This window comes from Hypanus sabinus, chromosome 5 (assembly GCF_030144855.1).
Source record: "Hypanus sabinus isolate sHypSab1 chromosome 5, sHypSab1.hap1, whole genome shotgun sequence".
Lineage (NCBI taxonomy): Eukaryota > Metazoa > Chordata > Chondrichthyes > Myliobatiformes > Dasyatidae > Hypanus > Hypanus sabinus.
This window is the reverse complement of record NC_082710.1, coordinates 175,689,498-175,715,203: the sequence shown is the minus strand read 5'-3', so window position 1 is coordinate 175,715,203 and position 25,706 is coordinate 175,689,498. Positions and strand designations below refer to the sequence as shown.

The 25,706-nt window shown below is 42.0% G+C and overlaps 1 protein-coding gene across 1 annotated transcript; it reads right to left on the bottom strand.

Moving 5' to 3' along the window:
• Positions 1-3,349: 3,349 nt before the first annotated feature.
• Positions 3,350-25,145, bottom strand: LOC132394645 (zinc-binding protein A33-like). Its single transcript, XM_059971001.1, has 6 exons — positions 24,696-25,145; positions 24,509-24,604; positions 10,892-11,125; positions 8,276-8,298; positions 8,067-8,179; positions 3,350-5,118 (listed from the first exon to the last, which is right to left on the bottom strand). Exons 1-6 carry the CDS (start codon positions 25,104-25,106, stop codon positions 4,610-4,612), a joined length of 1,386 nt encoding a protein of 461 aa, XP_059826984.1. The 5' UTR covers positions 25,107-25,145; the 3' UTR covers positions 3,350-4,609.
• Between the last annotated feature and the right edge of the window lie 561 nt (positions 25,146-25,706).

Below are 25,706 nucleotides of genomic sequence, written 5' to 3'. Positions count from 1 at the left end.
AGAGAGGAGATACTGAACACAACAAGGCACCAAGGTAACAGAAGACTAGGGGCAACTGGTTTACACTGACTGGTTCAATGGGTGAACAAGAACTGTGGATGAGAGCTGGGTTTAAATAGGCTGCAGGTGTTGAGTTGGAAACTGATAGCTGTGTAGAGACTGAGCGGTATATGCCTGTGATGGCCTGACATAAACAATAGTCTAACATAAGTGCCTTTGCTGTCCAGATGTTCTAGAAATGAGTGTAGGTTCAGGAAGAAGGTGTCTGCCTGTTTCAGTCAGGCTAATTGCAGTGGGTTGAGATAGTCTTGGAGGCTGGAATTAATGCATAGCATGACCAACCTTTTCAAGCACTTCATAATGGTGGGTGTCAGAGCCACAGCTGGTAGTCATTAAGGTATATACATTATTTTGTTTTTTTTTCTCCTCTTGGATGCCAGGATGATAGTGGTCTTCTTAAAGCAGACAAAAGCCCCGGATTGAAGCAGGGAGAGGATTAAAATGTCTGCAAGTTCCTCGCCCCTCGCCAGCTGACCAGTACAAGATCTAAGGACAGTGCCAAGGATACCATCTGTGAGGGTGGTGGTGTCATTCCAATTCCCCTTCTCTTCCAGCTATTCTTTAATGGATATGCTGTTATCAGGAAAGCTTACCGAGTTAGCTGCAACCTTTATGTTTTCACAAGATTATTTCTGTTCCATTGATTCATGCAGTTAACTTGTTAACAATATCTGTTTGATAGCTCAAATATCAATTATTTTTATTGACATTTCCAACATTTATATTTTCTCTGGTTCCATGTTAACCTATTGCCAAATAATTTTTGCCTCACATAGCCCAGGTCCCGTTCTTGACACTGGTCCAGCGACTCAACCATTTTACATAATTTGTCTGACAGCACATTGTATTGAATTGACTTGATTATTTACATCCTTTATATACATTAGGAGTAAAAATCTTTATATTATGTCTCTGTCTCAATGCACAATGTGCAATTTATAGTAATTTACAATAAATAGTGTGTACAACAGGAAAGTCAGTATAACATAGAAATACAACTGTGTCAGCATGAATTAAGCAGTCTGGTTGCCTGGTGGAAGAAGCTGTCCTGGAGCCTATTGGTCTTGGCTTTCACACTGCGGTACCTTTTCCCGGATGGAAGCAGCTGGAACAGTTTGTGGTTGGGGTGACTCAGGTCCCCAATGATCCCTTGGGTCTTTCTTACATGCCTGTCTTTGTAAATGTCCTGAATAGTGGGGAATTCACATCTACAGATGCGCTGGGCTGTCTGCACCACTCTCTGCAGAGCCCTGTGACTGAGTGAAATATAGTTCCCATGCCAGGCAGTGATGCAGCCAGTCAGGATGCTCTCAACTGTGCCCCTATAGAAAGTTCTTAGGATTTGGGGGCCCATACTAAACGTCTGAAGTGAAAGAGGCGCTGTTGTGCCTTTTTCACGACACAGCCAGTATGCATAGACCACGTGAGATCTTTGGTGATGTTTATGCCGAGGAACTTAAAGCTGTTCATACTCTTCCTTGATGTCACAAGCTCACAAGACAAAGGAGCAGAAGCAGGCCATTCGGCCCATCGAGTCTGCTCCGCCACTCCACCATGTGCTAAACTATTCTCCCGTCTAGTTCCAATTTCCGGCTTTTCCCCCATATCCCTTGATACCCTGACTAATTAGATACTTATCAATCTCCTCCTTAAAAACCCTCAATGATTGGGCCTCCAGAGCTGTATGTGTCAACAAATTCCATAAATCCACAACCCTCTGGCTAAAAAAAATTCTCATCTCTGTTTTAAATGGGTACCCTCTAATTCTAAGACTGTGACCTCTTGTCCTGGACTCACCCACCAAGGGAAACAGCCTTTTCCACATCTACTCTGTCCAACCCTTTCAACATTTGAAATGTTTCTATGAAATCCCCCCTCATTCTTCTATTCTCTAATGAATACAATCCAAGAGCCAACAAACGCTCCTCATATGTTAGTCCCTGCATTCCAGGAATCATCCTCGTGAATCTTCTCTGAACCCTCTCCAACATCAGCACATCCTTTCAAAGACAGGGGGCCCAAAACTGCACACAGTATTCCAAATGTGGTCTCACCAGTGCCCCGTAGAGCCTCATCAACACCTCCTTACTCTTATACGCTATTCCTCTTGAAATGGAATGCCAACATAGCATTCACTTTCCTTACTAACCTGGTGGTTAACCTTTAGGGTATCCTGCACTAGGACCCCTCTGTCAACAGGGACTAGTCTGTCCCATTCCTCCTGTTGTCTGTGGGACAATGCTGCTGACTGGCATATTGCAGGCTGAAGTATTATTTGCTGGGGGTTGCACTGAAGCTTGGCAAAGCCACCATAGGGTTGAGTGGGGAAGGACCACTGTATAGTGCTCTTCTGCTACCGGAGAGGGGCAGGTTTAGGTGAGGAAGCCCCTCAACTACAAGAGTAATTAACTACCCCATGGACCAATGTGTGGCAACAGTCCCATTGGCTTCAATAGAACACATTATGTACTTTCTGAATACTTACCTCAAAGTGCTTTTGATAGGCACGTGGATGACAGAGAAATGGATGGTTATTAGGCTTTTCTTTCAATTCTGGAGCATCTGGATAGCTCCATCAGGACATCTTTGGACAGCAAAGATACATATAGTAGGATACTCTTTTATTGACTGCAACTTGGCATTCAACACCAACATTCCCCCTAAATTAATCAACAAGTGTCAAGACCTTAGTCTCAATACCTCCTTGTACAATTGGATCCCCAGTTTCCTCACTTTCAGACCCTAGTCCATTTGGATTGGCAACAACTACTCTACAGTTTCTATCAGCCCAGGGGCACCACCAGGCTAGGTACTTAGGCTCCTGACTAATGCCTGTGGGACTAATCAGAGCTCCAATGCCATATTCAAATTTGCTGATGTTATCACTGCCATAGTGATAAATTAGCATCTAGTAGGATATTGGAAGTTTTGCTGAGTGGTGCCTTAACAACCTTTTAATCAGTATCAGCAAGACAAAGGAGATTATTATTGACTTCAGGAAGAGGAAGCCAGAGTTCAATGAGCCAGTCCATATCAGAGGATCAGAGGTGGAGGGCGTCAGTAACTTTAAATTCCTCAGTGTTATGATTGCAGAGGACCAGCATGTGAGTGCAATTATGAGGAAAACACAGCAGCACCTCTACTTCCTTAGTAGTCTGTGAAGATCCAGCATGTCATCTAAAACTTCTATAGACGTGTGGTGGAGAGTATACTGACTGGCTGTATCACAGCCACATATAGAAAAAAATGCCCTTGAATGCAGCATTCTACAAAAAGCAGTGGACATGGCCCAGTTCATCACAGGTAAAGCCCCCTACCCCTATCATTGGGCACATCTACATGATGTGTTGTCATAGGAAAGCAGGATCCATCATTGGAGACCCCAACCAACCAGGACAAGCTTTCTTCTTGCTGCTGCTATCAGGAAGCAGGTACAGCAGCCCCAGAACTCAAACCACCAGTTACTACCCCTCAACAATCAGACTCTTGAACCAATGAGGATAACTTCACTTGCCCCATCATTGAAATGGTCCTACAACTGATGTACTAACTTTCAATGGATTTTCATCTCATGTCCTCAATATTTATTATTATTATTATTTTGTTCTTTTTGTATTTGCATGGTTTGTTGGCTTTTGCACACTGGTTCAGCACAAGTGTTGATTGGCTCTATTATGGGTATTATCCTATTATGGATTTATTGAGTATGCCCACAAGAAAATGAATCTCAGAGTCGTATTTGGTGATATATATGCACTTTGGTAATAAATTTTATTTGCAGGAAGGGCTAGACTGACAGGCAGGTTAATAGGTCAGCACAACATCTTGGGCCAAAGGGCCTGTACTGTGCTATAATGTTCTATAAATATAATAGAACACAACTTAAAGTATTGACTATGAATGCAAGAATGAAAGGCACTGCATGGCTGATTGTAAATATTTTTATAGTGAAAAACATTTATTTTGGCTTATAAAAGTGCTTCCCGCTCAGTTCACTTTTCCCACCCCTTCCCCCTCCATAACCTCATTTGATCTTCTCATCATCTCTCCGTTATTTGGTTTTAAGGCTCAAGAGGCTGCAGGTGCTGGGCACTGGCTGAAGCTAGTCAGTCAGTCAAGGAATGGTCAGCGTTTGGAGTCAATAACCTGCACCATGACTTACAATCCCAGCAACACACAAACAAAAGCAGTAGGAACTCCACACATTTGTGGAGGGAAATGGACGGTCAGCGTTTCAAGCCAGGACCCCTTATCTGGACTGGAAAGAAGAGGGGAGGCCACCAGAAAAGAAAGGTGAAGTAAGAGCTGGCTGGTGATAGGTGGAGCCAGGTAAGGGAATGACAGACAGATAAACGAGGGGTGCAGTGCAGAAAGGATGTCAGAAGCTGGGCAGCAGTTAGAAAGGACTGAAGATGATGGAATCTGATAGGAAAGGACAGTGGAGCATGGAGGGTGGTGGGGAGGAGTGTTTAGGTGATGGACAGCAGATAGAAAAGGTGGGTGAGGAACATTCAGATGGTCCCAATGCTACTGCAGTTTATTTTCTGGTCTACATTCTCAGCCACTGGTTTCCATCCCAAGTCCAGAAGAAAGGATAGAGCCTCCCTGTGAATTTATCCCCAGTGAAGGTGTAGAGATGTGACTTGTTCTCCATGTTGTAAAATGAAACTGTCCCAGACTCATAACTGAGATAAACTCCCACCCTCACGGGGATGGGACCGGCAGGGAGACGGGATGGAGGGGACCTGAGAACATAAACTTCATCATCCCGCTGCCAGATGGTCCAGAATCCATTCTCTGGTATCAGCTTGACATCTGTGCTCCTCTCCAGGGACTCTGCAGTGACTCCCAGACACCAGCCCTGAATACCCGCCACCTCCACCTCCCAGTAATATCTGCCCGATGTGAATCCCTCCCGACCCAGCTCACAAGGCCCATTTGTGATCCCCTTCCCGGTGTCTGGAAGACTCCTCAGGGTCCCGGCACAACTTGCACTTTCCTGATCCTCAGACACGTCAAGCTGCAGAGCTGCTGTTTCCACACCCAGGGCGACAGAGACTATATGGGGAAAATAGAAAATTAGAACCCCCGGAGATCGGGAAGTGCGGAAGAGGAGACTCGCGTAGTGCAGCCCTGGGTCCAAGAGAGAGGCTGCTGGATCTTTGTTAGAATTCATTCATGCAACAAATAGATAACAATCTTCTCCCAGGAGCTTTCTCTGGACAGAAGAGCAGAGGGAAGGGTAGGGGTATGGATGGCAAACATGATCAGAGAGAGTGGAGGAACGTGGATGTGAATAGAGAGCTGTGCTCAGCAATAAAATGCTGAAAGTAAGTCAATGGAAAAGGCACAGGGGCCGGGTCCAAGACTGAGGAACTACCCGAGGGCTGGCCAATTTAAGTGCCAGGCCATATTGAAAAGGTCAGAGTGTCTGGGCCAAAGGGGAGAGACGGGATGGTTTACTCCTCTCTGCGCTGAAATGAGGTCATAGCCCGCAAGTAATAGGCTCAGGTATCAGCTGCAGTGATGACCGGCTTTGCGGCCGTGCACTCACTTCCATTCTGAATACTTTTATCATTTGCACGATTGGGTATTTGACAATCTTTTTTTTAAAAATGGGTTCTATTGGGTTTCTATGTTTTATGGTTGCCTGCAAGGAGACAAATCGAAGGTTGTGTATAGTATACATACTTTCATAATGAATGTGGTGAGATTGGTGGAGGAGAGAAGTTATTGGTTTATTTCAATTGGAGATTCATATCATTTTGCAAATTCAATAATCTGACAGTGGTGTGGAACTGGCACTGGAAAGGGATAGAAAACTGGGGCAGATTAGCCATGATTATACTCTTCTTCACGTTTCTGAGAGAGAGGGGTGCTTTGACCATGCTGGGGTTGAATGATTGAGTGTGAGATGGAATGGGTGGAGACATAGAATTGCATGATCGCTGAGGGAGAGGAGATTCACAAGTGGGAAAAGCAAACTTAATGCCTGACGAGTTATAGGAAATTAATTTTGACTGAGTAGGAGCCAAATTGTCAACCCAATTTAACACAACCAACCTCTTTCCAGACCATAAACACAAGCGATTATGCAGATACTGGAATTGCAGAGTAACACACTCAGCAAGTCAGGCAGCATCTATGGAGAGGAATAAGAGTTGACGTTTCAGGCCAAGACCCTTCATCAGTACAGGATCCATCATGATCTCAACCCAAGATGTCAGTACTTGATTCCTCTCCACAGATGCTGCCTGAACTACTGAACTCCTTTGTGCGTGTGTTACTCTTTTGACACTATCAGAGCTTCTTGAGTAATGGTCAAACAACTGCACATGATCAATGAAGATAACAATTAACTTGAACAATGTGTCACTTTAGAACCTAAAATTGTAATAAGTATGAGCTGGAATAGGTATTTTGGGCCTTTGTGTCAGCCCTCCTGTTCATTCAGATGATAGCTGACCCCCTACTCAGCACCATTTTGCTGCACTACACCCACATTCCCCCAATTCCCTTCACATCCAAAAACCTATTGCCCCATTTCAAATTAAATCAATGACTGTGCCTCCTCAAGTTTCTGGGTGAAGAAATGTCTCCTCATCTCTGCTCTAAATGGTCTAACACATATCCTGAGGTTGTGAAAAGTACAGCACAGAAAAAGCCCATCTAGTCCATTTCAAACCATTTAACCTGCCTAGTCCCATCAACCTGCACAGGGACCATAGCCCTCCATACTCCTCCCATCCATGGACCTACTCAAACTGCTTTTAAACATTGAAATTGAGCACCACTTGCACTGGCAGCTCATTCCACAATCTCCCAACACCTTGAAGAGAAAGCATTCTCCTTACATCAACTCTTCTAAACTCTGGGGAACATGGACCTAGTCTACTCGAACTCTCTTGCATTCAGAAAACTTCCGCTATCACTTTCAATATTTTAAAGTTTAAAGATTTGCTATATTTGTCACATGCACATGGAAACTTAAGGGTAATAGAGAAATGCAGCACAGAGACCCTTCATCCCATCTAGTCCATGCTGAAACAATTTAAACTGCCTACTCCCATTGGCCTGCACCAGGACCACAGCCCTCAATACCCCTGCTATCCATGTACCTATCCAAATGTTTCTTAAACATTGAGATTGAGCTCTCATGCACCACCTGCATTGGCAGCTCATTCAACTCTTTCATGACACTTGAGTGAATAAGTTTCCACTCATGTTCCCCTTAAACTTTTCACCTTTCATCCTTAACCTGTGTCCTCTGATTGTAGTCCCACCCAACCTCAGTGGGAAAAACCCTGCTCGCTTTTACCCCATCGATCTATGGACCACACCATGCATTTTGAAATTAATGGTATCATGGTCACTGGATGCAAAGTGATCCCCTATACAAAGTCCTGTCACCTGCCCTGTCTCATTCCCTATTCGCAGATCCAGTATTGCATGCTCTCTCACTGGGGCTTCTACGTACTGATACATACATTGAAATGCCTCTTGGTGCATCAACGACCAACACTGTCCAAGAATGGAGCCCACAAGTGCTGCCTTACCTCCAGCACCAACATAGCATGCCCACAACTTACTAAACCCAACTGCACAGCTTTGGGATGAGGAGAGGAAACCAGAGCACCCAGAGGAAACACACACAGTCACAGAGGGAACGGACAAATCCCAGTGGGAATTGAACCCTGATCAGTGATTACTAGTACTGAACAAGCAATGCATTAAGTGCTACTCTATGGTGCCAGCCATTGGGGTATTTGGGAAGGACAGAAGGGACTGAGGTGCAGAGTCATCAAGCAGTACAGTGTATTGGTTGTACTGTGACCCTGTGCTGGTGTGTTCAGGGGTCTGACATCTCCAGCTGACAATGGGAAAGTGAGGTGGGGTTGGTGCCAGAATTAAACTTCCACTCCCCTTCAGCCCATTACTAATGTGATTCGTTGCAATGAATTGTTAATTAAATTTGTCAAGGACAAAGAGATTTGTGTAGGTTTTACCTTGTGTAACAGCATCAACAATTCCTCTCCACACTGTGGACAAGGGGTGATTGAATTTCTTAGCACGAAGGGCACCTTCTACCACTGCAAACACCGATGTATCCTTATTAACCCTGCAATTGTTTAACAGATGGTGATAAGCTAGGCATCAGAAAGTTGTGAATTATTTTTCAAATCCATGCAGAATCTTACTGAAGAGCATGTCCCACCTTCTCTTCCGGCGAGCTTCCTCCTGAAATAATTAAAAGCCAGATCTGAAATGACTGAGACTGACCAATCACATCCCGACAGACGGAATTGTGCCAGATTATTACAAGTTGCTTAAAGTTCTCACCTCCCAGTGCTCAGTCTGGCTGGCACACAACCAGAAAGAGGAAATACCAACAGTTCAGTACCCTGGAGTTACTCAACACCAGGTTTAAATACAGTTACTTTCGTTTAGCCATTCGATTCTTGACCCAACCCTGATTACTGCAACACTATGGCCATTTTGATAAGACCATAAGACATAGGAACGGATGAAGGCCATTCAGCCCATCGAAGCTGATCACCATTCAATCCTAGCTGATTGACTATTCCTCTCAACCCCCTTCTCCCGGCTTCTCCACATAACTTTTTGACACCCTTACTAATCAAGAACCAATCAACCTCTACTTTAAACTGACTGATTTGGCCTCCACAGCCATTTGCACTAATGAATTCCACGGATTCACCACCCCTGAAAAGAAATTCCTCCTCACCTCTGTCCATGTATTGTGAGGCTGTGCCCTGTGGTCCTCAACTCCCTCACTATAGGAAACATCCTCTCTACATCCACTCTATCTCAGCCTTTCAATATTCCATAGGTTTCAGTGCTATACGGCGTGATACTGTGACACTGCAGTAAGTGGGTTTTTCATTGCACCTGTGCATTCTTGTACTTTTGACAGTAAACTTGACTTTGATGTTCTTACAATAAGGACATAGAACCACAAGAGAAAGTACAAAGAAATAGTGTGAAAGTTGTGCCATATCTGAGAGTATGCATTCAAGTACTTGCGCATATGGCAATAAACTTGAATTTGAGCTTACTGCAGACAGGACCTAAAACCACAAGAGGAAGTACGAAGAAATTCTGTGAAAATTGTGCCATATCTGAGAGTGTGACCCTCACAGGAGATACTGACCAGGTTCAGTATATTTCAGCTGGACAATATATCAGATGGATTTAATTGGGTAGGATAGAGAAAGTATCTATTTGTGGGAAGAGGAAAAGTCAAAACCTAAAAGGCAACAGCGCTTCTCCCTATAGATGCTGCCTAGCCTGCTGTGTTCTACCAGCATTTTGTGTGTGTTGTTACCTAAAAGGTAATCTTTGATACAGTAACTTCCACAGGAATTCAGTGAAAAGAACATGAAATTTTCTACGACAGATAATTTGAGAGAATTATAGATAAAGTATATCACAGGGGAATGTGGAATTCAGGACATTGTTGATGGGTAAAGGACCATGTTGAAAGAGAGTACGTCTGTGTGATAGCACTAACAGGGAAAGAGTAGCTGGACAGAATGGAATCGTTCATGAGACAATTAAACTCGGGAAACAGAAATGATCAGAAAGTCCAATTAAGGTCACACCAACTTGTTCCTGAGCATGTCCAGGTATTTCAGGAACTTTGGAAACTTAGCCCACCAAAATAAACAAAACCTGTCTAGTTTAAATCAGTTCTGAATTTTTGCTGGAATCTGTACTGAATTCAAAACTTCCACCCAACATTTTGTGACACATCAATCTGTGAATTTAGAACATTACAGGCCCTTCTGCCCACGCTGTGCCGAACTCTTCACCTACTGTAAGATCATTCTTGTCTATTCTGGTAATCTAATCTGGTATGAAAATTGTCTTGTCCAAGACAGGAAGAAGCTGCAGAAGATCATGAACACAGCCCAGCACATCACACAAGCCAATCTTCTGTCCTTGGACGCACTTTACACCGCACGCTGTCGGAGCAGTGCTGCCAGGATAATCAAGGACATGACCCACCCAGCCAACACACTTTTTGTCCCTGTTCCCTCCAGGAGAAGATTCAGGAGTCTGAAGACTTGTACGGTCAGATTTGGGAACAGCTTCTTTCCAACTGTGATAAGACTGCTGAATGGATCCTGACCCGGATCTGGGCCGTACCTTCCAAATATCCGGGCCTGTCTCTCGGGGTTTTTTATTGCACTACCTTACTTTCCATTTTCTATTTCCTATTTATGATTTATAATTTAAATTATCATTTTACTATTGATTTGTACTCCAGGGAGTGCAAAGCGCAGAATCAAATATCGCTGTGATGATTGTATGCTCTAGTATCAATTGTTTGACGATGATAAAGTATTCTGCTTACATAGTACTCCACTGTTCTGTCATCCATGTGACTATTGAAGAGAGTCCCTAATGTATCTGCATCCACCCCTAGCACAGCGTTCCATGCACTCACCACTCTCGGTGTAAACAAAACCTTAGTGTGATACCCCTGTACATTCCACCAATTCCCTGTATTAGCCATTTCCGCCCTGGGAAGAGGTCTCTGGCTGCCCACTCTATCTACGCCTGTTATCATCATGTACACCTTTATCAGGTAGCATCTCGTCCTCCTTTGCCCCAAAGAGCACTGGCTCACTCAACTGATCTTCATAAAATATGCCCTCTAATCGAGGCAGCACACTGGTAAAACTCCTCTGCACCCTGGTTTAAATCAATTCTGAATTATTGGCAAGTTGTACTTAATTCAAAAACTTCCACCCACTGTTCCAAGACTTACATGTTCACTGCTCTAGACTGAAACACAGTCCCTCACCTTCAGAAATACCACACAGTCATTTTGATCCATCTGTTTCTGTAACCTTGAGATTTCCTCCTCAATAGAATTTAAATTCTCTTGAATCTCTCGAAGGCTTTTCTCCATTGGATCTAGAATCCTCTCCTCTTCTTCCATGAGAACTCGGAGTAAGCGCTGCTCCTTCTCAGTGAGAATCTGGTGCAGTTTAGCAAACTGGGACCTGATGTGGGACTGAATGCTGTGTGATAGGTCCTGCCAAATAAAGCTATGGATTAATGTCATGAATTGTATTTCTTTCTTTCTTTATCAATCTTTTTATTGATTTAAAATGAGCATAAATACAGACAGTAGAATTATCTCAAATATATATCAATAACAATACAAACAGAATGTGAAAAACATTATCAAACTCATACATAGGTCAAGCTAGTATATAATATACTTAAAAAAACAACTAATTCTCCTCTTATCAGTTCATAAAGAAGAAAAAAAACTTTAAATTATTGATTGAAAAAGAGAAAAAAAAAACCACTACACTAAACAAAAGGAGGGAAAAAAAAGGGACTGGGCAGTCCATTCTGAAGATATGACCAAAAAAAAAGGAAAAAAGACTGATCAAATCTAACACGTCAAAAAAGAAATTGAAGTAATAAATTAAATCAAATTAAAATATTGAATAAAAGATCGCCAGATTTGCTCAAATTTAAAGGATGTATCAAATGACCAACTTCTTATTTTCTCTAAAATAAGACATAAACTTAAACAGGACATAATGGAGGAAAGCCAATAAAAGAGAGTAGGTGGATTAGAATCATTCCACTTCAGTAAAATGGCTCTCCTAGCCAATGAAGTTGAAAAGGCTATCATATGTTGAGCGGTAACAGGAATATTTCCCAATTCCAATGGGGTAATCCCAAATATTGCCGTAAATAAATTAGGTCCAAACCCAGGACTTCAGATAACATTTTAAAAAGGCAAGATGGCGGCGCAACGGCAGTGTGCAGCGGCCACTTCAGTATGAATATCTGTTATCTGTTAAGTAGGATGCCATGCACAATCCTGATTTGATGGAGACAGACGTGAGAAGCACAGAAGAACATCTAGTGAAACTTCTGACATGTCTGTTTCGCTGACGCTACTACAGTGTGATCGAAAAAATCTCCGGAGAGAAAGTCCCTGAATCCTCGGCTTTGCCCGTTGCTTGGCGGCCGGGGCCGGGGTCGAAGCGCTCGGCAGAGATGGTGCTCGGTGTCAGAGGGCTGGTCGGAGGCTAGAAGTTTTTCGGACGGACTCAGAGTTGGCTGCGGTCGGGTGCTTCCAGAAGCTGCATCAGGAAGTTTTGTGGAGCTGGAGGTTCATGGCAGGAAGAGTTTTTCTTCCTTCTACGTGAGATGATGGGCTATCAAGGACTTTGAGACCTTTTTTTTTTAAACCGTGCCCATGGTCTGCTCATCAAATTACGATATTGCTTTGCACTGTTGTAACTATATGTTATAATTATGTGGTTTTTGTCGGTTAGTCTTAGTCTGTCTTGTGTTTCTGTGATATCATACTGGAGGAACATTGTATCATTTCTTTATGCATGCATTACTAAATGACAATAAACAAGGCCTGAGTGTCCTCATAATCTAATCTAAAAACATCTCTCCAAAAAATGTCTAGTTTTATACAGAACCAAAACATACGAGTTAAAATGGGCACCTCAATATTACATCTGTCACAAACAGGATTGATATTGGAAAAATTACATGCTAGTTTATCCTTTGACATATGGGCCTGATGCACTACCTTGAAATGTACCAAAGAATGGTGGGGCACAAATAGATGAGTTATTAACCAAATAAAAAATTTTGCTCCATTGATTATCTGAAACTGACTCCTGAAATTCCAATTCCCTAGCATATTGTATTTTATCATTAGATATCATTCATAAATTCAATAGTCGTTTATAAATTATAGCTATCAGCCCCTTTTGAAGTGGTTCAAACTGAAAGAGAGCGTCTGTCATATTAGGTGGATAGGCAGAAGGATAATTTGGCAGCAGCCCACGTAAAAAATTCCTAATTTGTAAATATCTAAAAATGTGTACATTAGATAAATCATATTTGTCCACTGAGAAAAAGACTAAAAGTACCTTTTAGTATTGCTAAAAGTTACGTTACTTATCTTGGTATTAAAATTACCAAAAATTTTAAGGACCTGTATAAATACAATTTTCTCCCATTAATTGATTACACCCAACAAATGCTTTTTAAATGGTCACCTGTGACGTTCTCACTAATAGGTTGAATCAATACTATTAAAATTATAGTTCTACCAAAATTCTTACATACATTTAAGGCAGTTCCTAATTTTGTCCCTAAAATGTTTTTTGATAGAATAGATTCTATAATCTTATATTTGGAATAATAAAAATCCTAGATTGAGTAAACATTTACATTTACATTTACTTGGTAGTCCCCAAGTTACGAACATCCGACTTATGGACAACTCATACTTATGAGCCGAGGAATGAGAACACCGTCCACCATTTTAATTCAGATCACGACACCGTCTGCCATTTTAAGTCGGATCATGACGCCGTCTGCCATTTCAAGTTGTTGCCGTTGACACTGTGTTGAGTGTTTAACTTTGTATTTGGCTTAAATTTTTCTTAGTAAGATTCACCCTGACTCCGCCCTCCCCCCCCCCCCATTCCAGTTGTCTGCTGGCGCAATGAGATCAGCGCCAGGCTCGAGAGCAGAGGTTCCCGAGTTCGATTTAGTGACAGACCGCTTCTGTGCCGGGTTGATGTCGACCCAGTGACTCCCGGACCATTCGTGCCGGGTTGATGTCAAGCTCGCAACTTGACCTTGTAAAAAAAAACACTGCCACCTCCAGTTTAAATTCCCTCGCGGAATATTGTGGAGGATCAAATACCCACACCCGGCACTTGTCCCATTTAACCTGTCTCAGTGCGGTGGTCCTCAGGACCCAGGGAATTCAGTGCGGCAGACCTCGGGAGCCAGCGGAGGTCGGGATCCGCTGCCCACAGTATTTCTGTTCCATTGACGGGAAGCAATCGCAATTGAAAATAAAGCGTTTGGAAAGAGGTGAAACGCCATTGGTCATTGGAAAAGCATTAGTCTACAGTCGGTCAACGATTGGAAAAATTTTAAAGGATAATGGATAAAGTGAAAATAATGAAGCATGAAAAAGGCCCTACCCCGATGAAAACTACAATTATTACTAAGCAACGCAGTGGTTTAATTATTGGAATACATATGTTTCTTAAGTTTTATATGCATAGAAAGGTAAAATTTGTACTATATACCAAGACGAACGTTTGACTAACTTACACTAAATAACACCAGATGTACTTGTTCTGAGTTACATACAAATCCAACCTAAAGACGGACTCAGGAACGGAACTCATACGTAACCCGGGGACTGCCTGTATCGCAGAAGTTAAAAAAGGATGGTGGCATGGCTTTGACAAATTTTAGATTGTATTATTCGGCAATTAACATTCGATATATTACTTTTTGGATTCATCACTCAGACATACATGAATGTCCTTCATGGTTGGATTTGGAGGAAAACTTGGTGAAGGGGTTCACTTTGGCTTTACTAAGTGCTCCTGTTCCCTTTTTGTTTTGTAAGATTAGTAGACAAGACTTTGTTATGAGTGCTGAACAGACCTGATGGAAAATGGGGTCCAGAGTTAACCCCCCCCCCCTTTGGGAACTATGCTGCTAATGAGAGAGAGAGAGAGAGATGAAGAACAGAGGTAGAGACATCTGCTACAGATGAGAGACAGTTGATTTATGTATTATGGCTCTTCACTGATTATTTACCTTTCACTACAAGGACGTTTCTTTGCTCATTAACATTCCTGAGGAGACAGCAGGAGTGGCCTAGTTTGATGTACATAGACATGTGGAGTTGATGGATGGCTGATACCCCGTCAGTGGGGATGGAAGACGGGTCTGGGGAGACACCCCTCAGACACACCAGTGGACACCGAAAGAATGTTGTGCACCCACAGGAAGGTGGGGGCTTAGAGGACCGAATCAGGAGATCAGTCAATAAAGCTCACAGTGTGACTGCAGGGCTGGTGGGGACTTGTGTGTGTGTGTCCACTCATGCCAGAGTGACGAGTCCACCACAGAAGAATGGTCTAGCTGAGAACAGAGGGTCATAACCGAATGACCACAACGGTACAACAGAATCAGAATACAACAGAAGGTTTGCCTGCTGCAGCTGCTCAATCTCTTGCTCTCTCTCTCTCTCCCCAACATTGCAACACAACAACCAACTACCTCAGCACGAACGAACTGAACTTTATATTCTTCTATGACAATTCATCTACCCCAGACAGCAATAGAGCTTGTTTCTTCTTATTATTATTCCTGCACTTGTTTTTATTATTGCTAACCTGTTTTATATGTATATCTGGCATTTTTGATATTGTATTGCTTAGTTTACTAATAAACACCTATAGTTACAGTACCACCAGACTCCAATGTATCATTCCATTTCTGCTGGTCTGTTAACCCAGTTATGGGGTACGTAACAAATTGGGGCCTCATCTCCAGGATTTGATTATCAAATTGGCGGGCCGGTGAATTGGGATAGAAGTCCCTTATCTGATCCAGTTGTGTGGATAACCAGACGGGAAACCAGCAGAGATGGATATTGACAAATTTTTTAAAGACCCAACTTCGGGGGCATTGGAGGATGCCAGAAAGGTGGAATTGTTGAGTATTGCGAGACAGTTAAATCTCTCGGTGGTGAAACCGGCGATGAGAAAGTTGGAGATACAGAGAGCAATAGCTGCGTATTATGTATCCCAGGAGGTGTTCTCATTAGAGGTGTTGGAGCTGTTCCCTGAGAGTAAACCAGCCGAGAATGAGCTTCAGCTACGGTTGTAATCATTAAGGTTGGCTGAGGAGGAGAAGAAAAGGGAGCATGAGCTCCGGATAAGGAAGCTGGAGTGGGAGGAGGCAGAAAAACAGCAACAGTTCGAGAGGGAGAAATGGCAACGTGTGAATAGCAGGGCAGACCGTGGGGAAAAGTTCAATGTTAGTCAGGAGATTAGGTTGGTACCTCCATTCGAGGAGACGGACATTGATCGGTACTTCTTGCATTTTGAAAAGGTGGCCGCGAACCAGAAGTGGCCTCGAGGTAAGTGGGTGGTGTTGTCACAAAGTGTACTTAAAGGGAAGGTCCAACGAGCATATTCTGAGGAGCATTGTCTGAGGAGGTTGCAGAGGATTATGAGGAAGCAAAACAGGCTATCCTTCGGGCCTATGAGCTGGTACCCAAAGCGTATAGACAAAAGTTCAGGGACTTAAGGAAACAGTGGAATCAGACGTTCACAGAGTTTTCATACAAGTGTGTGTACTTTGACCACTGGTGCGCTGCAGAAGGGGTGGAGGAGGATTTCTACCGCCCAAGAGTTGATTCTGATCAAAGAATTTAAAGGTTGTGTTTCGGATGGTATCCGGACATACCTGAACGAGAAGGAGAATAAGTTTAATATCAGAATCTGCCAAGCTAGCAAATGAATACGCCTTAAACCACAAGATAAAGTTTCCCCCAAATAAGAGCTACCAGAGGGGTAGAGAAAGCCCACAGGCTAAGTCAGAGAATAAGCTGGGAACTAGTGGAAGAGGCGAGGAGGAAAAGCAGGCTGGCAAGAAGTTTCCCAGATTTACGTGTTATAATTGTGGGAAAGCTGGCCACATAGCATCTAAGTGCTTTGCTCTGAAGAAGGAGACAGGAAAAGGAAAGATGACAACTCCGACTGGTTGCATTGAGCCCATCAACAGGCCGATGAGGAAGGCGAGGTTAGATAGAGCCCAAGAGGGGCGTGAGAGGTTTATTTTGGAAGGAATGGTATCTGTGAAGGAAGGAGAAACCCCAGTCCCAGTGCGGATCTGGAAAGATATTGGGGCTGGTCAGTCATTGATTCTAAGGAAGGTGTTAGAATTTGGTGCTGAGACGGAGACTGGGGAGGTAAATGTGATAAAAGGTATCGGAAAAGGGACTGAGGCCGTACCTTTGCACAGAATATTTCTGAAATGTGACCTGGTATCTGGACGAGTCGAAATAGGGGTGCGGTCGGAACTACCGAGAGACGGCGTGGACGTCCTACTCAGTAATGATTTTGCAGGTGGGGATGTGTACTCAACAGTGAAGCTGACAAGCAAGCCTGTAAGTACTGAGGACCTGCCCATAGATTCCAAGATTTATCCCGCCTGCGCAGTAACTCACAGCATGTCTAAAAAGGCAGCTGAGACAGGAACCAGTTTAAATGAGTCCAGCGTTGATCTAGCAGAGACGTTTTTACCGACCTTATTTCAGAAGGGGTTACTGGATGAGGAGAAAAAGGATAGTGGGTCTAAGAAAAGTAAGGGAGACAAAGCAGATTTAGTGTTGTCAAGGAACGGAATTTTGAACCTTACCCATAAGGTACCCATAGGTGAACATTTTGGAATGAGGAAGGAGGTCATGGAGGCACAGAGCCAAGATGAGAAACAGATGTGGCAGCTAGAAGGTCCAAGGTTGAACACTGGTGATTTATGTAGCTTGAAAGAGCTGGTTGTAGTTGAAGAATTTAAGTGTGTTCCCGATGATGTAAGGGCAGTCCCAGATGAAAAGGATGCTGCTACCTTGAGGGAGTCTGCTGGGTTAGCAGACAAGGTTGTTTTAACCCGCAAAGTTGAGTTTACTCCGGAGGGGAGTTGCCCAGAGAGTAACTGGGAGGATCAGGGGAACTTGGAATTTGAAAGGGGGACTGGTATTGAAAGACTAGGAGAGGCAGATGTCCCGTTGGCCTGTGTTCCGGTTGTTGGAAGTACCTGTGGATGCACAGGGTACTGAACCTTGTGTGAAGACTCAGGAAAAGTCTGAGGTGTCTGACTTGGTTAAAAAGGAATGCAGTCCTTTTGGGTCAGATGGACTTGGTTCAGTGAAGAAAGGGTTAACCTTGGCACCAGTGGAAAGTGAGAATTCTCAGTCACTTGTGTTAAAAGTTAACGAGGAGATGAAGAATACACAACGCTGGGAGAACTCAGCAGGTCAAACAGCATCCGTGAGAAAAGAGTAGCCAACGTTTCGGGCCGAGACCCTACGTTGGCTACTCTTTTCTCACGGATGCTGCCTGACCTGCTGAGTTCTTCCAGCATTGTGTATGTATCCTTTGACCTACAGCATCTGCAGTTGTATTTTTGTGAACGAGGAGATGAAAACTGGTGATGCAAATATTATTGAAGGAGAAGGGAAAAGTAATGTTCCTAAACTTTTGAATAAAGTAAATTTAAAGTATGGTTTGGTTTCAGAACTGTTGATCAAAGTGAAGGGACCATTAACTAAACAATGGTTTGTTAACAAGGTGCCTGCAAATCAATTACAGTTTGTTTTGAAATTTAAGGATAAACAACTTGATGTTGTTCAAGTATGTGATTTAGAGAGGCAGAATTTGAAGTGTTGTTTTGACCAAGAGAGATCACCTGCAGATTTTAAACTGGAAACTAATAGAATTAAAGATCCTGAAGATAAAATTAATGAGTGGTGTGGAAGTTCAGCAAATGGGCTTAGTTTGGAAAACATTGGTGATAAACTAGCTCCTGTGAAGGCCTAATCTGGGCTGGTAAACCAGCTAACCACGTGAGAGTTAAGTGGAAAAGAGGCAAGGGTTGACCAAATGCCACTTTGAATAACAGGAATTTGCCGGAATTTGACTTTTTAGGCAAAGCATGTGAATAATAAAGATGATATCATAGCAGATTGACTGATTGTTAAATTTAAAAGTAAAATAGAGATTAGTCTTTGCACAAACTTCTGTAATGTACTACATTATGATCACATGTATTGGTTCACATTTTGTAATATACAACTAAGCTAAAAATTACTCCACTGTAGAAAAAGAATTACTGGCACTTATCCTGGCATTACAGCATTTTGAGGACTACATTTGTTTGGCACAGAGACCCTTGATAGTTTACACTGATCATAATCCCTTGGTATATTTGGCTAGCATGAAGAATAAAAATAGGCGGTTATTAAGTTGGAGTCTGTTACAAGAATTCGATATTAAAATGCAACATGTAAAGGGGAGTAACAATGTAATTGCTGATTGTTTATCCAGGTGTTAATTTGAAAGTATGTCTGTGTTACTCTTGTAATCAATGACCACTTCTGTATTACATTAGACTCTGTAATGTGCTTTGCTAGTTAACTTTCACCCTGGTGAAAATTCCTGGAAGGATGAGGGTGTTATGAGTGCTGAACAGACCTGATGGAAAATGGGGTCCAGAGTTAACCCCCCCCCCCCCCCGGGAACTATGCTGCTAATGAGAGAGAGAGAGAGAGAGAGAGAGAGAGAGAGAGATGAAGAACAAAGGTAGAGACATCTGCTACAGATAAGAGTGAGAGAGACAGTTGATTTATGTATTATGGCTCTTCACTTATTATTTACCTTTCTTTGCTCATTAACATTCCTGAGGAGACAGCAGGAGTGGCCTAGTTTGATAGACATGTGGGGTTGATGGATGGCTGATACCCCATCAGTGGGGATAAAAGAAGGGTCTGGGGAGACACCAGTGGACACCGAAAGAATGTTGTGCACCCACAGAAAGGTGGGGGCTTAGAGGACCGAATCAGGAGACCCTGTGACGGCAGGGCCGGTGGGGACGTGTGTGTGTCCACTCATGCCAGAGTGACGAGTCCACCACAGAAGAATGGTCTGGCTGAGAATGGAATGACCACAACGGTAGAACGGAATAAGAAAACAACAGAAGGTTTGCCTGCTGCAGCTGCTCAATCTCTTGCTCGCTCTCTCCAACATTGCAACACAACAACCAACTAACTCAGCACGAACGAACTGAACTTTATATTCCTCTGACAATTCATTTACCCCAGACATTGATAGAGCTCGTTTCTTATTATTAATTATTATTCCTACACCTGTTTTTATTATTGCTAACCTGTTTTATATGTATATTTGGCATTTTTGATATTGTATTGCTTAGTTTACTAAAAAACACCTTTAGTTACAGTACCACCAGACTCCAACGTATCATTCCATTTCTGGTGGTCTGTTAACCCAGATACGGGGTACGTTAACAACTTTAATCCTATTATTAAGCATACTTTATGAAATTGGTTTCAGTTTCATAGATTTTTTGAGTTATATCTATTTAGTAATATCTATTTGAATTATATATCTATTTAGTTATATCTAGTAATATCTATTTGAATTATATTTTTAAACATTAATTTTGGATAAGGCCTTTTTAATTTGGAAAACCAAGGGAATAACAACTTTTTCAGATTTGTTTTTAGGGGAGTGTTTAATAAATTGTATTTGCCTTATAGAAGGTACGCATTCAGCCTATCAACACGTATGCTTTCATTTGGAGCAATTCCGCCAACCTCAACCCACACGTGCCCCGCCCCCACCTGTCCTGGTTCCCTGCAGCTCATTACACTGTACTTCATTTGATCACTAACTACCACTGGTTCACCTACCACAGAATAGCCAACCAGCCATGCATGTGTGGAATGAGAAATTAAACCAAGGTGGTGACAGGGAAAATGTGCACACAGCTAGCAACAAAGAATCAAACTCACGAAATGGGACCGAGGAGGAAGCCTACAAAGTAGAGAATACAGCCCAATCCATCACAGGCAAAGCCTTTCCCACCACTGAACACAATGGCACACTCCCCACCATGCAGCGCTACCACAAGAAAGCAGCATCCATCATCAAGGACTCCCACCGTTTAGGCCAAGCTCCCTGCTTGCTGGTGCCTTCAGGAAGAAAGTGCAGGAGCCTTAGGTCCCATAGCATCACATTCAGGAACAGTTTTCACACTTCAACCATCAGGTTCCTAGATCAGCGTGGTAGATAACTTCACTCGCAACATTCAACTATTCCACAACCTAGGGGCTCACTTTCAACACCCCTACAACTCAAGTTCTCAATATTTATAATTTATTTTATTTTTAGTATTTGTAATTTTACAGTGAGCCTTTTTATGCACATTGGCTGTTTATCCAACTTAGTTTGTGTATTTTTTTAAATAATTCTATTTTATTTCTTTGTATCTACTGTGAATGTCTGCAAAAAAAAAAATGAATCTGGAGGTACTATATAATAGAATACATTTGGGTGATTCTTTTTAATTAGGGAAACTTTTCTGTCCCCGAGGTAGACTTTTAAGAAAAAAAGTGTTTTTTTTTTACAAAAACCAGTAATTTTTAAAATTAGGTAATAGCAACTCTAAACTTTTCTCAGTACGCTCCATAAATAATATTTTCTTAATTTTTAAGTGATTTAAAAACTTGAATGTGCCAGAATATCACTATTTTGGGCTTGTCCCTTACCCAGACTCTGTACACTTTGTCTTCAAAATAAAGTAATAAATTCATGAAACTTTTAGTTCACATTTTCTCTCAAGAAATTTTAAAACACATAAAATGTATGTGTTTGTATACAAATTGTATATTTTTTATGACAATGAACCGCTGTCCCCAACACTTCTGTCATTACTGATACGCAACACATTTTAGAGACCAATCAGCTTTTTTTTCCCCAAACAACTGCTTATGTGGTTGCCATGGAAATGAGAAGTGACTATCATGGCAGAAGACTGACATTTTGATGTCCAGAAATGTGAGTAAAGATTTATTCCTCCCAATCTGAGGGTATGTTTGTCAATACCAACTGAGTTACTATGAGTGTTTTAATTTTAAAATAAATAACCACTTTATTTCTGTATATTTAAATTGTATTTACAAGCTAGCTATCCAGTTGAGTTAGCAAGTGCTAGACTTAGGAAACATTTTCTTCAAAAAGTGAGAAATGTCATTACCATCACACAACTGACGGTGAAGTTGTCAAGATGGCTCCAATGTCATCAAGGTTGATCAAATAAATATAGACGCAATTCAAGAAGACCCAGTGAAATGTCAGCAGAACCTTGAAAGAGAGAGACGCAAAAAAATGGGAGACAGGAAAACTTAAGATCATCTCACAAGTACGTACCAAAGCGCAAATGACACTGAAGAGGTGACAGTGGAGAGTTAAGCAAAGGGCTGATGATCAGAAGAGACAGGCAGTACAAAGCTTTATGTCAGAGAACACCCCACCAGAATCTCCAGGAGGACAGCAACAAGAATGGAATGACCTTCATCTTCCAGAGGCTTCACCAATACACAAATGGAGACTACAAGTAGGTGCTTAAATATTAATTGTTGCTTTTTTCAGAGTTATTGAGATTCTGAATGTTTCATAACTCCTATTGAATAAAAAAAATAAGTGAGTGGAGGGTTGAGTAAATATTTTATCAGTGTTAAAGAAAGTGTTCTCTCATATGGACAGTTGAAAAATAAAAGGTCTCTATAATCTGTTAAAAATTTGAATTGCTGCTTATTCCAGAGTTGTGAAAGGTTAGGCAGATGTTTTGTTTGCATTATTTTTTTTAAAACAAGACTAGACAATACTCAGTTTTTGAACATAGGGCTGCCTATGTTCATGTTTCACTTAGATGTTCTTAACAAGGTTCACTAGCCGCCTACCTTAACTGTGCTCTCTCATGGAATTTTGATAAATAGTACAGACTGTAAATTGTATTTTTAGTTATAGGTGTTGCTTCTAGTTGGACTGATGTTTTGTCAGAGTTAACGTTAAACTAAAACCATTGTTTGTCAATGTCAAAAGTTGCAGTGGCCATCGTCTGAGTGGGCGGACTCCTGGTGATGATCTTGTGGCTTAAGTTCTTCAGGGCCTCGGTCACAGAACAGAAAAAACAGAAAAGCTCTAGGTTAAGTTTTTTTTTCCCCCTTCTCACCTTTACAACTGCTCGAGTCCTCAGCAAGGACTTTAGTAAAGCATTTGCCAAAGTCCCACATGGGAGGCTGGTCAATGGAGGTTCAGTCACTCGACATTCAGTATGAGGTAGTAAATTGGATTAGACATTGTCTTTGTGGGGATGTGGTTGCAGATGGTTGCCTCTTTGACTGCAGGCCTGTGACTGGTGATGTGCCACAGGGATCGGTGATGTGTCCCTTGTTGTCTGTCATCTACAACAGTGATCTGGATGATAATGTGGTTAACTGGATCAACAAATTTTCAGATGCCACCAAGACTGCGGACAGTGAGGAAAGTTATCATGACTTGCAGAGGGATCTGCATCAGCTGGAAAAATAGACCAAAAATGGCAGATGGAATTTAATGCAAGTGTGATGTTTTGCACTTCAGTAGGATCAATCAGGGTAGGTCTTCCACAGTGAAGAGTAGAGCCCTGAGGAGTGTGGTAGAACAAAGGGATCTGGGTATACAGGTACATAATTCGCTGGAAGTGGTTTCACAGATAGATAGGGTCATTAAAGCGTTTGGCACATTGGCCTTCATAAATCAATGCATTGAGTGCCAAAGATGGAATATTACATTGAAGTTGTATAAGAAGTTGGTGAGGCTTAATTTGGTGTATTGTGTGCAGTTTTGGTCACTTACCTACAAGAAAGATGTAAACAAGTTTGAATGGGTGCAGAGAAAATTTACAAGGATGTTGCAGAGTCCAGAGGACCTGTGCAAAGACTGAATACATTAGGACTGTATTCTTTAGAAAGACCAAGAGGAGATCTGATAGAAGTATACACAATTATGAGGGTACAGATAAGGTAAATGCAAGTAGGCCTCTTCCACAGATTGGGTGGGACTTCAACTAGTAGACATGGGTTAAGGATGAAAGGTGAAAAGTTTAAGGGGAACATGAGGGGCAACTTCTTCACTCGGAGCGTCATGAGAGTGGAATGAGCTGCCAGCACAAGTGATGCATGCGAGCTCAATGTCAATGTTTAAGAGAAGTTTGGACAGGTACACGTAGGGATGTAGAAGTAGGATGTAAAGGGTTTATTGTCCCTGTGCAGGTCGATGGGAGTAGGCAATTTAAATGGTTTTAGCATGGACTAGATGAGCCAAAGGGCCTGTTTTTGTGTTGTACTTCTCTATGATTTTATGACCACTGTATTTTGTTATTACCATCACAGTGCATATCTTGATGGAAAATAACGTTTTGTTTAGTAATACTGGCCTGAACCTATTTGCCGGAGTCAATTGCTTTGGTGTCAAAATCCACATTCTCTCAAAGAGAGTTAAAATTCCAATAGTCTAATTAGTAAACAAATGTTTTGTTGGTAAGCCAATGAAAATATTGACACCCTGAAGAAAAGGTGTCTCAAAACATATTCTGAATGTACTTAAAAATGAATTAATACAAATTAAAAGTGATGGTTTTTAATTTGCAGGATTGGCTTTGAAATCTTTGAAATTAAATTTTAAATTAAATTCAGTACTTTTGATGGTTTCATACTCATCTGTGAAAGCTCTGCAAAAATGCCCTAAAATATAAAAGTTCACTTAAAGTTTGCTCAATGTCAAGTTATAACATAAACAAAACAGAGTTCCAAGAAATTTCTTTTATTTCAGAATTTCAAGTAGCCTAAATTGAATAATCACCCATGTAATTTGATAACAAATTTACTTTGAACTAACGCTACCCACTGATCCATTACGGTACGCCATTGTTACCATGCATTGCATGGAACATATTTACATAAAGATTAGAAGAGAACTGAACTCACCCAAAATCCAGAAATCTTCTGTGTCTGTTCTTCCTCCATTTCCTGGATTAGAGCTTTATATTTCATGAAAGAGTCTAAGGAAGACTTAACCTGCACCTGAGATTGGGTTTGAGAATCAGAGATCAAAACAGTTAAACGACAAAAACGCAGAGGAATGGTCAGCAATGCAAGCTCGGTTCACCATTACCTTGTAGATTTCAGTGGCTTCTTTAACCGGCATGAGGTTGTGGGCCCTGTGTTCCCGCGCAGTCGCGCAGATCACACATATCAGTTTCTTGTCGGTTTCACAAAATAGCTTCAGTTCTTCCTCGTGTTCCTTGCAGTGACGTTTATTTTCCTTCTCGTTCAGACTTAGGCTTAGCCTTCGAACTTTATCAGACAGACTTGCTAAGGCCCAACTTGACCTGAGTGTATGGTCTGCAAACTGCGCTCTACATTCCGGGCAGGAGTTTCGCCGCGCACTTTTCCAACACTGTGTGATACAGTGGCGGCAGAAGTTGTGTCCGCACTCCAGTGACACTGGATCGGTGAAGAAATCCAGACAGATGGGACAAATTGCTTCCTCGGTTATACTCACGACTTGGTCTTTCGAGGCCATGTTAAATCCCGGAACTTCCTTTCACTGCTAACGGCTGCAACACGGCGAATGTCCACTACATGCGCTGCAGTCTCCGGGAATGACTTTGGTCAAGATTTCACGTACACAAATGTAAGAGTTGTATACACAGCGCAAAACACAAAAAAAACATCCAAATAACATTAATAAAACACACACCATAAATATTAATACATACTTAGGCGGCACAATAGCGTAGTGGTTCGCACAACGCTGTACAGTACCAGCGACTAGGTTCAATTCCCGCTGCTGTCTGCAATGAGTTTGTACGTTCTCCCCATAAGTGCACGGATTTCCTTCCACAATCCAAAGACATGCCTGTTGATAGAATAATTAGTAGTTGTAAATTGTCCCGTGATTAGGACAGGGTTAAATTATGGGCTCTGGGGGGCGATGCTGCAAGGTCCGACCCTGTGTGGTATCACAATAAATAAATGTTAGGTTACAATACCCAGACTGATTGTATGTTTATAAAGTGACGCTAGGCTGAACATAAGGTGACTGATGGGAAATAATAAAGTAATGGAAGTGTTAATTAGTCTTACTAATGGGGAAAGGAACTGTTTGTAGTCTGGTGGACCT